Source organism: Anomaloglossus baeobatrachus, chromosome 1, assembly GCF_048569485.1.
Source record: "Anomaloglossus baeobatrachus isolate aAnoBae1 chromosome 1, aAnoBae1.hap1, whole genome shotgun sequence".
Lineage (NCBI taxonomy): Eukaryota > Metazoa > Chordata > Amphibia > Anura > Aromobatidae > Anomaloglossus > Anomaloglossus baeobatrachus.
In genome coordinates, this window is record NC_134353.1 from 6,015,415 (window position 1) to 6,032,185 (window position 16,771).

A 16,771-nucleotide genomic window follows, 5' to 3' on the forward strand; every position below is an offset into this window, starting at 1 on the left:
TCCATCAGTCATTAAAATGCCTGTCATCCTACGTTATCTACCCACTGGAGTGCAAACGTGGTCTCATGTATGTGGGTCGCACCATACAACCAGTGCATTGTAGGATGAATAAACATCGCGATAATATCCGTCATGGTATATTAACCCACAATCTGACTAAGCATTTTCTCTTGGAACATCAAAAGAACCCAGACGATTTAAAACTCATTAATAGAGATGAGCGAACCGGTCGCGGTTCGGCTCGAGTTCGGTTCGCCGAACGGAGATCTCGTTCGAGTTCGGTTCGGCGAACCACTCGAACCACATAGGAAACAATGGGAGGCAATCACAAACACATAAAAACACCTAGAAAACACCCTCAAAGGTGTCCAAAAGGTGACAAACAACTCACAACACAACACAAACACATGGGAAAGTGACAAGGACAAATACTCATGCGAAAACAGAAGAGCTGGACAAGGAAAAAGAGGACGAGACACAGATATAGGCATGGCATGCCCTTCTAAAATCATCTAAAACACTGCAAGGGACTCCAAGTGGATTTGTGCCCTAGTTGTACACTTCACAGCTAGATTTGCATCAAGCACATTCAAAAATACGCCATCCTTAACCGTCCCCAGGATGACACCGGGGTAGGTAGCAAAGTCTTTCCTGATCCCAGCTCTGTTCATCTTGGATCATTTTTAAAAACACAGCAAGCAAGGGTTACGCCAAGCGGAGTCTCCCTATTTTCCAAAAATTGGGCCACGCAGACTTCCACCCCTTCAGTGGCAGCAGTTGTGCCCTAGTTGTACACTTCACAGGCAGATTTTCATCAAGCACATTCAAAATACACAAGCATTTACTCTCCCCAGGATGACACAGGGGTAGTAAATTCCTTGCGGATCCATGACTTGTTCATTTTGATGAACGTCAGTCTGTCCACATTGTCACTGGACAGACGCGTGCGCTTATCTGTCAGCACACACCCAGCAGCACTGAAGACACGTTCAGAGACAACGCTGGCAGCTGGACACGACAAAATCTCCAAGGATTAAGTGGAGAGCTCTGGCCATTTTTCAAGATTTGAAGCCCAAAATGAGCAAGGCTCCATTTGCAAAGTCATGGCATCGATGTTCATTTGGAGATACTCCTGTGTCATCCTCTCCAGCTGTTGACTATGTGTCAGACTTGTTGTCTCTGGTGGCCTTGCAAAGGACGGTCTAAAAAAATTATGAAAAGATTCAATAAAATTGCTGTTACCAGCACCAGATACGGTGCTACTGGTACGGGTAGACTGTTGAAGATGACAAGACCGTCCCATGTTTGTCAAGTTACAACTGGGAGATTCACTCCCTGCACCACAGTTGTTTGGTGGAAAAGCCGAGCTAATATCGAGTAACAGCTTCTGCTGATACTCCTGCATACGTGCGTCCCTTTCTATGGCTAGAATTATGTCACAAAATTTGGACTTGTACCGGGGATCTAATAGTGTGGCAAGCCAGTAGTCATCATCACTTCTAATTTTGACAATACGAGGGTCATGTTGGAGGTAGTGCAGCAAGAAGGCGCTCATGTGTCTTGCGCAGCCATGCGGACCAAGTCCACGCTGTGTTTGTGGCATAGAGGTGCTAACCGTTCTTTCTTCCTCTGACATCTCCCCCCAACCTCTTTCAACAGAAATTTGGCCAAGGTCTCCCTCATCCGCTGAGTCTTCCATGTCCATGGACAGTTCGTCCTCAATTTCTTCATGTTCTCCTGCACCTTCCTCAACATTTCGCCTGCTACCATGCGCCCTTGTTGATCCCTGTCCCCCATGGTCCCATGCCTGCCGCGTTGGTGATGATGAATGTCTGGACCTTGTTGATGTTGTTGTGTCTTGCGCATATGAATCCTCCTGTAGTTCTTTCCCTTCCTGTTGTCCCACCCCCTGACTCCGAATAGTGTTTAGCGTGTGCTTCATCATGTAAATGACTGGAATTGTCATGCTGATAATGGCATTATCAGCGCTAAACATATTCGTCGCCATGTCGAAACTGTGCAGAAGGGTGCATAGGTCCTTGATCTGAGACCACTCCATCAGGCTGATCTGCCCCACCTCTGCATCTCGTTGGCCCAGGCTATACGTCATGACGTATTGCACTAGGGCTCGACAGTGCTGCCACAGTCGCAGTAACATGTGGAGAGTCGAATTCCAGCGTGTCGGCACATCGCATTTCAGGCGATGAACCGGCAGGCCGAAAGACTTCTGGAGCGATGCAAGTCGCTCAGCTGCGGCGGTTGAACGGCGGAAGTGTGCAGACAGTTTTCATGCCCTGGTCAGAAGGCCATCTAGGCCGGGATAGTGTGTTAAAAATTGCTGGACAACAAGGTTCAACACGTGAGCCATACAAGGCACGTGTGTCACCTTGCCCAGGCGAAGGGCCGCACCCAGGTTTTCAGCATTGTCGCACACGGCCTTACCAGGCTGCAGGTTGAGTGGACACAACCATTTATTAAACTCAGTCTCCAGAGCTGCCCACAACTCAGCCGCTGTGTGACTCTTATTCCCAAGACATGTGAAGCTAAAGACCGCCTGATGCCGTTGCGCTCTGCTGCCAGCATAGTAATGAGGGGTGCGTGATTCCTTCTGCGCAGTTAGAACGCTGGTGGCCTGACCAGGCAGGCTTGAGGCGGAGGTGGAGGACCCAGATGAGGTGGAGGAGGCAGAAGCAGTGGCAGAACTTGGACAGACAGAGGATTGACACACAAGTCGTGGGGACGGCAAGACTTGTGCAGCAGACCCTTCTCCATCTATCACCATAGTTACCCAGTGCCCAGTCAGCGACATGTAACGTCCCTGTCCATGCTTACTGGTCCAAGTATCGGTGGTGAAATGCACCCGTTCACACACAGAGTTTCTCAAGGAAGCGGTGATGTTGTGTGCGACATGCTGGTGTAGCGCAGGCACACCTTTCTTAGAGAAGTAGTAGCGACTGGGCATCTGGTACTGGGGCACAGCGACAGACATAAGGTCTCTAAAATCCTGTGTGTCCACCAGGCGGAAAGGCAGCATTTCGGTTGCCAAGAGCTTACAGAGGGATAAAGTCAACCTCTTAGCTTTGTCATGGGTCACAGGAAATGGCCTTTTATTTGTCCACATGGGACAGAGATCTGGCTGCTGTGTGTAGATGGTGGTGAGAAGGGTGTCCCTGGAAAAATGCAGGTTTGTGAGGAAAGTGCAGGCGTAGACATGATGTTGCCTTCATCCAACGTTGGTGCTATCGATGTCTGAGAGATCTATACACACGCACTTGTTTCCCCTTCCAAACCAACTGACCTACCAAGCAAACTTCCTGTTGCGGTTACAGTTGTGGAAGTTGTGCGTGGAAAACCAGGTGTGACAGCTGTCCCCACAGTCCTAGAAGATGAAGAGCGCGCGGATGCACTGGAAGGGGCAGGCGGTGGATGGTCTGCTCCGCTTTGCCGCATTGCAGCACAATGAGCTTCCCACTGGGACATATGATATTTATTCATGTGACGATTCAAGAAAGAAGTTGTCAAACTCCTGAGGTTTTGCCCTCTACTAACAGGATCACGACAAATTTTACATATCACATGATTTGGGAGATCTTTTGCTATGTCAAAAAAGGTCCAGGCTAGGCAAGGCTTAGAGGGCATGCGACCTGCTGAGCCCCCCCCGACTAGTGCTCAGAGGCAGAGTGGTGGCTGAGGATGCAGTTGTAGACGTGCTACCAGTACTCAGACTCTGCTCAGGAAGGCGCAAGGTAACTTCGTCGTCATTAGCATCCCTCTCCACCGCCTCTGTTGAACTCCTCGAGTGCCTGACTGTGGGTTGACAGTAGGTGGGATCTAGAACTTCCTCATCAATTGTTGTGTTTGCACTCCCCTTACCCTCAGACCGAGCCTCTTCTTGCCCTGACAGAATATTTAAGTTGTCATCCCAATCTGGTATCTGCGTCTCATCGTCATCAGTATGTTCCTCATTGTCTCTAACAACAGGTGTTACAGTTTGTGACAAAGGGTCAACATTATGCTCAGAAACTTGGTCCTCACGGCCTGAATCTGAGTCACAAAGGTTCTGGGCATCACTGCAGACCATTTCCTGGTCTGTACTCACTGTAGCCTGGGATCAGACCTCTGATTCCCAGGCTATAGTGTGACTGAACAGCTCTGCAGACTCAGCCATCTCAGTTTCACCATACTGTGCAGGGCGGATGGAGACTTCAGAGCTGGGAGAAAGCAAGTGTGATTGGGATGACAACTCAGAGGACTGGTGGTTTTTGGATGCGGTAGTTGAGGTGGCGGAGAGGGCACTTGTTGGACCACTTTGTATCCATTCAAGCATTTTTTTTTTTTGGCCATCATCTACCTTTGTTCCAGTTGTTCGTGTCCGTAAAAAAGGGAGCACATCGGATTGTCCACGGTAAGTAGTAGACATGTTACTTTTGCTGGAAGATGGTCTATCTTCAGCAGATGTTAATGGAGCTTTGCCACCTTCCCTATGGACAAACCCTTTGTTTCCTTTTACAACACGCCTCTTCCCCTTTCCACCAGCATCTGTCATTTTGCCACTCATTTTGATTGCTACAAGATTGTGCACTTAAAATGTGGTAGTAAAAATTGAGAGGTGGTGTAGATTGCAGCGGTGGTCTATCTTTATTAACAGCAGAATAAACAACAATAACTATCCCTAACAATGCAACTACGGCCCTTAAACTGGCAGCACAGTTTGCTAGTATAATAGCTTAGTAAAAATGAGTTTGAGGGTGCAATGCAGAGGTGCTGCAAATATCTTTGCACCAGTGGGACACTAATGGAAGTCCAACAGCCACTTTTAGGATGCCACTAAGTTTACTCAGTGTTTGCTAGTATAATGGCTTAGTAACAATGAGTTTGAGTGTGCAATGCAAAGGTGCTGCAAATAGATTTGCATCAGTGGGACACTAATGGAAGTCCAACAGCTACTTTTAGGATGCCACTAAAGGTCCAGTCACACTAAGCAACTTACCAGCGATCCCAACAACGATAGGGATCGCTGGTAAGTTGCTAGGAGGTTGCTGGTGAGCTGTCACACTGCGACGCTCCAGCGATCCCACCAGCAACCTGACCTGGCAGGGATCGCTGGAGCGTCGCTACACGAGTTGCTGGTGAGCTCACCAGCAACCAGTGACCAGCCCCCAGCGCCGCGTGGAAGATGCTGCGCTTGGTAACTAAGGTAAATATCGGGTAACCAACCCGATATTTACCTTGGTTACCACTGCACGGAGCTACACGTGCAGAGAGCAGGGAGCAGCGCACACTGAGCTCTGGCTCCTTGCTCTCCTAGTTACAGCACACATCGGGTTAATTAACCCGATGTGTGCTGCAGCTAAATGTGCACAGAGCAGGGAGCAGCGCACAATGCTTAGCGCTGGCTCCCTGCTCTCCTAGTTACAGCACACATCGGGTTAATTAACCCGATGTGTGCTGCAGCTAAATGTGCACAGAGCAGGGAGCAGCGCACAATGCTTAGCGCTGGGTCCTTGCTCTCCTAGTTACAGCACACATCGGGTTAATTAACCCGATGTGTGCTGCAGCTACATGTGCACAGAGCAGGAGCCGGCACTGACAGTGAGAGCGGAGGAGGCTGGTATCAAAGGTAAATATCGGGTAACCAAGGACAGGGCTTCTTGGTTACCCGATGTTTACATTGGTTACCAGCCTCCGCAGAAGCCGGCTCCTGCTGCCTGCACATTTAGTTGTTGCTGTCTCGCTGTCACACACAGCGATCTGTGCTTCACAGCGGGAAAGCAACAACTAAAAAATGGCCCAGGACATTCAGCAACAACCAACGACCTCACAGCAGGGGCCAGGTTGTTGCTGGATGTCACACACAGCAACATCGCTAGCAACGTCACAAAAGTTGTTCGTTAGCAGCGTTGTTGCTAGCGATGTTGCTTAGTGTGACGGGGCCTTAAGTTTCCTCAGTGTTTGCTAGTATAATGGCTTAGTAACAATGAGCTTGAGTGTGCAAAGGGCAGGAGGGTACAGTGGCAGGGTTGTGGGTCTGGGTAGAGGAAAGGAAGCCTCACTTTATATCCCTTATAATGGGGAAATGCAGCGAGGAACTCCCACAGACGCTGTCATCTTGTGTAACTGTTAAAATCTGTTTTCACTGACCTGACTGTCACCTATGGCTCTGAGCCTGCTGTTATTAGCCCTTACAAGGACTGATAGAAACTTCTATCCCTATTCTGTACAGTGTGGCGCCCCTGAGGCTTCCGTCGCCACAGGTCATTGCACCCCATCTGCGGTGTGATGCCCCATTCTGGGAGAGGAAGAGGGTGAACTCCGGTTTCCTGGTAAATTCACACTACACCCATTGCTAGGGACACACAGGACCAGGGAAAGTGGCAGGCAACCCTCCCATGCTGCATGCTGAGAGGGGCTGTAAGACCCATCCCTGCTCCCATAGGGTGGTAGCTTAGCAACTGGGGAGGTGGGAGGAGCCACCAGAGAGCAGATAGAGATGGGAAGGTCAAGTTTAGGCAGTTCGCTCAGGGAGTGGGAGAGTGAGGAGTGAGCATGTAGGACGAGAAGAGAAGAAGGAGTCGCAGGGCCACGGGTAGTCCTCTAAGGTGCCACGAGCAGTCCTTGTTGGGTACCGCTGCCGAGGGCCCAGAGGCGCTACGGGTAGCTGCAGGCTGCGGTGGCCCGTTCCACAGTGACATCGGTGGAGCGACTAGCTGCGACAGGGGGACGGTCCCTAGACACTGAAGGAGTGAAAAGACAGTCTCCAGACAGTAAAAACCGAGGCCCAGGGAATTGCAAGCTCCCAGGGCCAGAACCCAGAGCAGATCTTCAGAAAAGGGGAAATCAGCCGACAGGTGACCCCCCAGCCTGGAGGCTGTAATGGAGGCCAAGCCAAGTCCATCTACCTAAGGCAAGGCTAGTGAAGTCAGCAGAAAAAGGGACACTAAAGAGAGGGAACCAGATTTCACGCTCGGAATCACCCAGAAGGCGGAGGTCCCTGACAGTGGTCCCAGCAGTCTGAGGGTCCTTGCAAGTGTGACAGAAACAGTGAGTAAAAGAACTGGAACTGCACCTTGGACTCGTCTCTGTTATTCCACCTACATAGACACTTACAAGCACCAACTGTGCCCCGGGCATTGCTCCACCTGTGGGGAGCAGTACCAACACTGCTGCCATAACATCATCCCGGAGGCCTCACACAGCAGCGGCGGCTTAATAGCCGCATACCACAGGTGGCGTCACGAACACCCTTTAACAACCAAGCCACACATTCAACTGACACCCACCAGGGCCACGGAGTCGGGCCCAGCCACCACTGACTACCACCGGACTAGTCCGGCCCGGCACCGGGTGTCCCATAGCCCTGGGGTGGGCGAGTCAACTTTGGCGTCACGAACAGGATTTCGTGCCCGGTCTAACCGGGTACTGTGCGCCTGAAGAACTGTGTACTTTGTCGAGAAACCGCCGCCATTAGCGCTGCTGAAAGCGGGAAGAAGGGGGGCGTGCAAGAAGAAAGGGCGCGAAGGGAAGCCCCGCCCCCTTGTCCAAGAAAAGCGCGCGAAGCGGTGTCCGCCATAGAAAGAAAAAGAAGTGGTGACCAAATAAGCTGGCCGGCTGGCAGAAACAGCTTAACGACCGATCAACCGATAAAGAAAAAGAAAATGTACCTGATACTAAGCGGAGCGGTACCGGCCGTGATGGGCTGGGCGCCAGTCTGGCGCCAGTTGCTAGTACAGCCTCCGGCCCCGCCTCCAAGAAGGAAAAGGGAGCAGCCGAGTGGCGTGGTCGAGCACTCGAGCAGTGTTCCAGGCAGCATCTCCCAGGCCGGAAGCATGGCGGAGGAGCTGCAGCGAGGTGCCCCAGGAGCCGGAGGAGAGGACCCCGAGCTGGACCTGCTGAGAGAGGAAGTGCGAGCCCTGACCCGGAGGCTGAGCAGCGTGGGAGTGGAAGCGGACCGATGGAGAGGGGCACCGCTGATACCGGAAGGCCTGGGCCGGTGGATGGACGCCGCGGAGCAGCAAAAGGGTGAGCAAACTGAAACCCCGATCCGTCCGGACCCATGGCCCCGCCACGCGCCCCTGACCAGTCACTTCACCGACCCTCTGGCCTCCCCCGCCGGACCCGCGGAAGCCCGATGGAGCACCGGAGGCCCGCCTGAGACCCCCGCGGACGGAGCTTGGGGTGGGATGACCCCCGAACCGCTAGTGGGCCCCCTGCCGAGTCCCCCTGTGAACCTCCTGGGAATGGCATCCCCGGGAGTGAACTGGGACGCGGCGCCCATAGAGACCAGGGGACTGCAGCGGCCGCTGCGCCCCAAGGAAACTCCCCTGGCCAATGAGCTGACGTGCCAAAGGCTGGTGGTCGAGTACCAGCAGGAGCGGGAACTCCGGGAAGAGAAAAGGAGGGCCCGGGAAGTCGCCAATCTGGCCTCCAAGGAAGAGGTCAGGAAGGCCCTGAAGGGAGCTGAGTGCCCAGTAAAACGGGGCACTGTAGTCGATTTCCGGCAGAAAGGTGGCTGGGGCTTCATCCGGGAGCCTGGCCTGGGCAAGGACGTGTTTGTAGCACGGAGAGACATTGAGGAACACCTGCCCAGAGGCCACCCAGGCCGCGACGCCAAGCTGGGTGATGAAGTGGAGTATACCCGGCTGATGGGGGACCGCGGGTGGTATGCGCTGCATGTGCGCATTGTGCAGGAAGCAGCGGCCCCAGCAGAGCCAGAGTGGCGCCGCACAGCACAAGAGCACAGCATCTCCCCAAGCAGCAGCGCCACCTCCAGACAGACTCAGGCCGCAGAACATTGCAGCCGGCCTGCAACAGTAACCCAGGAGACGCAGACCAGGATCTCCATGGCGCGTGTGATGCAGGGCGCCCGGCCAAAGCAGGGCCCCAGAGACCACAGCAATAGCCCCCTGCAGACAAGCAGCCCCCTGCAGCAGCGCCGTGCAACGCCTACCGGCAGCCCCACTCCAACCCAGGCTGCGGGACAGCGCAGAAGGTCAGGGACCAGTGCCCATGGGACCCAGACGATGATCTCGTCAGTGGACCTGCTGCCAAGAGCCGTGCCGGAGTGGGATCCTGACATCTAGAGAACAAAGAAGATGAAGAGCTGCCGAACTGTACATAGCCCCTAATTCTTTTTGAAGAAGTCCCTTGTGTTTTGCCCCTTATTCTTTTCGAAGATGACACCCTTTCCTACTGTGCTGCCCCTGATTCTTTGCGAAGACGTCACCCCCCCCATGTTAAGTGCTACCGGGCCACTGAACTGGAATGTGGGCCCCGGTGAATGTTTAGGTGTCATGTCGTACCAGGCCACTGGACTTAGTGGCTGGTGTGTGGTGTATGTGTTTTCTGTCCTACCAGACCATTGGACTTAATGGCTGGTCGAAGATGTTACTTTGTTTGTTTGAAACGAACTGACGGGCTACTGGACTTGTAGTAGCCAAGAATGTAATTAGTTGCACCCGTTGTGCCCCCTACCAGAATTATGGGGGATTTGCCTGAACCGTGCAACGGACTGGAAGTGCACACTTAGAGTTTTCTTTATAAGAAGTTTGCAACGTTCATGATATGTGCCTCCCATAAAGGGAAGAAATGTTTTACTGTTTATGTTATTGCATACAAAAATGTTTTTGCAGTGTCTCCCATTTGTTTTTGTTGTTTTTCAGCCCGAGGACGTGCTGGGATTTGCTGTGGGGGAGTGTGGCGCCCCTGAGGCTTCCGTCGCCACAGGTCATTGCACCCCATCTGCGGTGTGATGCCCCATTCTGGGAGAGGAAGAGGGTGAACTCCGGTTTCCTGGTAAATTCACACTACACCCATTGCTAGGGACACACAGGACCAGGGAAAGTGGCAGGCAACCCTCCCATGCTGCATGCTGAGAGGGGCTGTAAGACCCATCCCTGCTCCCATAGGGTGGTAGCTTAGCAACTGGGGAGGTGGGAGGAGCCACCAGAGAGCAGATAGAGATGGGAAGGTCAAGTTTAGGCAGTTCGCTCAGGGAGTGGGAGAGTGAGGAGTGAGCATGTAGGACGAGAAGAGAAGAAGGAGTCGCAGGGCCACGGGTAGTCCTGTAAGGTGCCACGAGCAGTCCTTGTTGGGTACCGCTGCCGAGGGCCCAGAGGCGCTACGGGTAGCTGCAGGCTGCGGTGGCCCGTTCCACAGTGACATCGGTGGAGCGACTAGCTGCGACAGGGGGACGGTCCCTAGACACTGAAGGAGTGAAAAGACAGTCTCCAGACAGTAAAAACCGAGGCCCAGGGAATTGCAAGCTCCCAGGGCCAGAACCCAGAGCAGATCTTCAGAAAAGGGGAAATCAGCCGACAGGTGACCCCCCAGCCTGGAGGCTGTAATGGAGGCCAAGCCAAGTCCATCTACCTAAGGCAAGGCTAGTGAAGTCAGCAGAAAAAGGGACACTAAAGAGAGGGAACCAGATTTCACGCTCGGAATCACCCAGAAGGCGGAGGTCCCTGACAGTGGTCCCAGCAGTCTGAGGGTCCTTGCAAGTGTGACAGAAACAGTGAGTAAAAGAACTGGAACTGCACCTTGGACTCGTCTCTGTTATTCCACCTACATAGACACTTACAAGCACCAACTGTGCCCCGGGCATTGCTCCACCTGTGGGGAGCAGTACCAACACTGCTGCCATAACATCATCCCGGAGGCCTCACACAGCAGCGGCGGCTTAATAGCCGCATACCACAGGTGGCGTCACGAACACCCTTTAACAACCAAGCCACACATTCAACTGACACCCACCAGGGCCACGGAGTCGGGCCCAGCCACCACTGACTACCACCGGACTAGTCCGGCCCGGCACCGGGTGTCCCATAGCCCTGGGGTGGGCGAGTCAACAGCGCTGTGTATAGAGCGTACACAGCAGTATCGGAGACAGGAGCTGCGCCAGCGGTGACTGACACCCAGACGCAGAAGGCAGATAATGGCGTGCTGGAGGAAAATGTCCGTTTTTATAATGCAGGGACATGTGACATGGACATCCTATTACACATGCTGTTGCTTCTCTGGCTAAAAGTCCACTTAGCTGTGTGTGTGCCTGGGATTGGCTGACATGCTGGCCCGCCCCACTACACGCGCGCGCATAGGAAAGGAAGACAAGGAAAAAAAAAAAAAAAAGGCGATCGCCATTATCCCAGCAGCAGTGATCTGAACGCGCTGTTCCCGCACACTATACACTGAAATGTCATAATAGTGTGAGTCACAGAGTGACTTACACTATTACAGTGGAAAGCCAGCTAGGAATTAGCTAGTCTTTTTGCTGCTAGAACCGTTCTCGAACGTATCTAGAACTATCGAGCTTTAGCAAAAAGCTCGAGTTCTAGTTCGATCTAGAACAGCCCCCAAAATCACTCGAACCGCGAACTGGAGAACCACGAACCACGAACCGCGCTCAACTCTATTCATTAATATAGAACAAATTCCTGATGATACTAATGACAGGTACGGTAGACTTATCAGAAGTGAATATGTTTGTATTAAGATAGGAACCCTAATTCCTGAGGGTCCTTAATGTATGTGTTTAAAATATTAGCTAATTTGTCTCACTTCAGTTTATTTACATTTTACTTTTTTTGACAATTTTTAATTTTAATTATTTTTCATTGGTTGTAATTTATTGATATAATTCATTTAATTATATATGTTGCATACTAATTGGTTTTAATTAATGTTTGTAGAGATATGTATGCAATTGTCTGATACAATTTATGTATAATTATTTGGTGCTTATGGGTATATATAGCGCCCCTGAGCCACTCAGGGCACTACTAGGTACTGCAGCCTCACAAGGATGCATTGCCTACCCCTTGGGACCTGGAACACCAGTGCCAGTAACACCTACACACGCTAAAATCATAGTTCCCATGACACACCAGGGGGCATAGACTATTCAGACACTGGGAGATGGCCACCTAGAGGGCGGAGCAAGAGCAGGGGCTAGACAGCTTGGTGGAGTGGACAAGACAGAACAGTAGTGGACAGTAAAGGAGGGAGACTTGCCTAGAGCTGGGTCATGTAGCTGTGGCTCGGGGGCACAGGAGAGTGGTCGCCAGGGCAGTTACACCCGAGTACTGCTGGGACCAGAGCACCAGCGGGGCACAGGGCCCTAGTTCAGGCGACAGTTTCAGATGGCCTGCCAAATACCTGCACAGTGAGGGGACCTTCACGGACCGCACTGACCCACAGATCTGGGGGCACCAGCAGTAAAGCAAGGATCAGGGTTCGGGACACAGACCAGCCCCACAGGGTCCACACTGCCTGCCGTACGGACAAGGAGACTCGCACAATAAGGGACATTCAGACCCCCAAACTGCTTCAAGTTACGGGGACCCAAAACACACTGAGGGTGCTGGGGAAAGAGCAACTGAATCATCAAGCTGGCACTGGAAACACGGGGACCTGAACCAGCCGTCCTAGGGTCCAAGAGTGAGTAGAGACTTAATTACAACCCCGGTGTGCCCTCCCTTATTCCAGTGCTTCCACCATACAGCTCCCTAGGCTCAGCCCTACCTGCAGAGGGCCTACCACCACAGCTGCCATTGCCACCAGCCCTAGGAACAACCAACCCAGCAGAGGCTGATCCATTATCTTGACTGCAACCCGCAGGTGGCGTCACACTAATGACTATAATTCTCCCTATAAATATTCCCCTTTTAATAAAGCCCCCAGGGCACGGGATTGGGCAACGGCCTCCAAAGTGACATTCCCCAGTGATACACTGCCCGGGACCAAGTACCCCATTCCCTGGGTGACACATATATATGCGCCAGCCCCTGTGATTGTTTACACCTGAGGAAGGAGACCTTTGCATTGTGAGTCCCAGAAATGCATTGAGTACCTTTAATCCTTTTTAGATATTTTTTATGGACAGGAATTTAGAATAAAAGCCCTGTTTGTATTGCTCCGCAGCGCCTCAGTTTAAGCTTCTAATTTTTACTTTTCTCCGTACTCTACACTGACCTATGCTGCAGGCAGCCCTGAAAAGGCCTCTCTGTGTTATTAATAGACCTACACTCCCCCTAGCACCTGCTCGCTCTATCCCTACATTGATAGAATGCAGGCTTCAGACGCACTGTGCGCAAAATGACGGCAGAAGGTCTTTTATAGACCCCATGATGGTGAGCTGCCGGCCAATCACAGTAATGCCACAACAAAGATGGCTGCGGCATTAGTAAGATTGGTTAAGAAGCCCAACATGTTTATTGGCTGCAAATCAGGCACCAAAACGGCTGGGCGGGATATCCGAATATAGTGAGGTGAATACACCATTACTCACCATGTAACGAATAGCCCAAATACCGTGTGACGAATAGTGACGAATACACGCGCTCATCACTACTGACGTGTGAAGGGGATCTGAGAAAGACTTTTAGCTTTAGGTTGCAGCAGAAAGGTCTGTCAGTCTATAATCCCTGCCTGTATACACTATCCCTTCTCCATCAGCTTTCCCTACACCAAATGCAGCTAATAGCAGCATTATTAAAAAATAGAAGAGATTATTTTAGGGAGCAGCAGCACGGTCCATAAGGTTAGAAGGCTGGAATCCCTGCTTACAGGCCTCTAATACACCATCCCTTCTCCAGCAGCTTGCCCTACAGTAACTGCAGCTAAGAGCGGAATTATTAGAGAATAGAATAGATTTTCTGAAAAAGACAAGAAACAGCAAGAGAATATTATGCCTTAACCCCTTCACGACCTTGGACGGATCTATCCGTCCAGGATCGTGTCCCGTTAAGCCCCGCCTCCTGCCGCGGGCAGGCGGTGTGGATCGGCACACATATCAGCTGTTTTCAACAGCTGACATGTGTGCCTGCTAGCCGCGGGTGGATTCACTTCCACCCGCAGCCATTAACCCCTTAAATCTTGCTGCCAAAGTCTGGCAGCAAGATTTAAATGCGCGCGGCCATGTTTCTTACTTACCGCCGCCCCCACCGGAAGTCACGTGTGTTATCACGTGACTATCGGTGGTTGCCATCGTAGCACAGGGTCATGTAATGATGCCTGCAGCTATGATCTTTCACTTTCGTTGTCCCTCGGCTGAGAGCAGAGGGAAAAACAAAGTGAGTGAATCTGCTGTTTACAGCTGTGTAGCTGTGATCAGCAGATAGATAATAGCGATCGGATTGCTGATCGCTATAGCCCCCTAGGGGGACAAGTAAAATAAAAAAAAAGTAAAAAAAAAAGTTTTAAAAAATAAAAAAAAACCTAAAAGTTCAAATCACCCCTCTTTCCCCCCATTGAAAATTAAAGGGTTAAAAAATAAATAAATATACACATATTTGGTAGCGTAGCGCCGCGTTCAGAAATGCCTGATCTATCAAAAAATAAAATCAATTAATCTGATTGGTAAATGGCGTAGTGGCAAAAAAATTCCAAACGCCAAAATTACGTTATTTGGTCGCCGCAAGTTTTACGCAAAATGCAATAACAGGCGATCAAAACGTAGCATCTGTGCAAAAATGGAACCATTATAAACGTCAGCTCGAGACGCAGAAAATAAGCCATCACTGAGCCATAGATCCCAAAAAATAAGAACGCTACGTGTTTCGGAAAATGGCGCAAAACGTGCGCCACTTTTATTGGACAAACTTGTGAATTTTTTTTAACCCCTTAGATACAAGTAAACCTATACATGTTTGGTGTCTACAAACTCGTACCGACCTGAGGCATCACATAGATACATCAGTTTTATCATATAGTGAACACGGTGAATAAAACATATCAAAAACTATTGTGCGATCACACTTTTTTTGCAGTTTTTCCACACTTGGAATTTTTTTGCTGTTTTCCAGTACAATATATGGTAAAACCTATGGTTTCATTTAAAAGTACAACTCGTCCCGCAAAAAACAAGCCCTCATATGGCAAGATTGACGGAATAATAAAAAAGTTACGGCTCTCGGAAGAAAAGGGGCAAAAAACAAAAACGCAAAAACGGAAAGTGCCCTGGGGCTGAAGGGGTTAAAGAGCAACTTTTATTATATCAAAACATAAACATTTTATTTAAATACAAATTAAGAAAAAATATCAAACAAATATGGGTCATAGACAACATTTGAATGGAGGACACACATTAAAAATGATTTACTTAGTGTTAGTTTCCATGGATTTCTTTCTGGGGTGTGATCGGGAGCCTCCTGAAAAAGCAATCCATTTGAGGCCTGCATTGAGGCTGCTGGGGCATCATTGTATATACAGACTTGGAGGTGTTGCTACTATGTTACGGTGCATGTTTAATTGGGTTTGGTTTATCTATCTACAGGGTTGTCGCTTACTAATATTATTGGTGTTTATCCACCATTTCTACCTTTCTATTCCCATGGATATAACGGACAATTTACTGTGTAACCTTTCTTAAAGGGCCATTGTCCATTTTTTGGTACAGCACTAAGTATATCATTTTGATGTGTGTCCTCCATTCAAATGTTGTCAACCTATATTTATGATTTTTTTTTTTAATATTGTATTCCAAAAATAAAACTTGTTCTTTAAGGTATAATATACTCTCGCTCTTTCTTGTTGTTTTTAGAACATCTATTTATTTTCTAATAATACCGCTCTTAGCTAACCTTTGTCTGGTCAGGCCAGAGATAGAGGATAGCGAGTAACCTTTCTACCATCACTGGTACAGAGATCCGCGCTCACATCCCTCAGACACATCTCACCTACATACATCGGTGGCAGAATAACGCTCCTCACCTTCCCTGTGTGTTTCCATGTTATAGACTGGGGATTTATGTGGAGCTCTTCACCACTCACAGCCCAGGGGGTGAAATTTCCTACTTCAACCACTCGTATGTCCCTACGTGTGGCCTCATCTATAAATACCCAGTTTACTATCTTATACGGGTGTACGGCTTCTCCTTCTTCATTAAAGTAATATGAAGGCTTCATTGGATCCGGAGAATTCTTCAGCATTTGTATGTAGCGCTGTAACTTCCGTGTGTATTGTACAAACCCGGTCACTGAATTTTCCTCATATTTGTCCTTTATAAATGAGAACATTTCATGTAGAGCTTTTCCCAGGACTTCTACTGCGTAATGCAATCTTGGAGAAACCCCGGATGAGAGGGACATCCTCATACTTGGCAGTGTAAGATCATATGTATTATTAAACCTTGATTCTGTCCAATTGAAAGAAATGAAGGAATCTTTACTCCCATTTCCTGATATTGAATCTATCATTTTCCAGATTTCCTCATCATGGATCACTATGGGAAATTTCCTGTAGTTTTGTACAATGTCTTCCATTCCTGGAAACGGTTCCGATAGAAGTTCCACCGCTAGACTTCCATTCAACATTGGATAATCTCCTTTCATAATGCTGTACACATAGATCCAGGTTGGTGGAAAGATAAAAGTTTTCTCCAAATATACAGATTTAAAGAAATATCGTAAGATAAAATTATTATTGTATGTCCCGCATATTATAATGACTCTGACTTGTGGATCCTGAAAAATTGATAAATTCTCCCTATTAAAATAATGATCAACTGTATCATGTGAAAGTATTACAGTGTAGGCGGCGCAGATCCCGTCCTCTCTCATGTACTTTCTTAGTATCTGCAGTTCTTTCTCTCCATTTTCATCATCTGATACTAAAATCCCAACCCAGGTCCAGCCAAAGTGCTTCAACAGTCTGGTGATGACCAAATAATGGACGCGGTGATCCTGGACAGTTCGGAAAACATGAGGATAGAGGCGTCTATCTGACAATGAGGGATCGGTGGCTGCATAGCTGATCTGTCAACACAGAAGAAAAGAC

At 49.7% G+C, this 16,771-nt stretch overlaps 1 protein-coding gene across 1 annotated transcript in view; it reads right to left on the minus strand.

Annotated features, from left to right (window-relative positions):
• Positions 1-16,326, minus strand: part of LOC142316646 (vomeronasal type-2 receptor 26-like) — a 123,051-nt gene extending 106,725 nt beyond the window's left edge. Inside the window, exon 1 of the mRNA XM_075352637.1 lies at positions 15,706-16,326. Coding sequence (XP_075208752.1) covers positions 15,706-16,326 — 621 coding nt within the window. The remainder of the gene's footprint in view (positions 1-15,705) is intronic.
• Between the last annotated feature and the right edge of the window lie 445 nt (positions 16,327-16,771).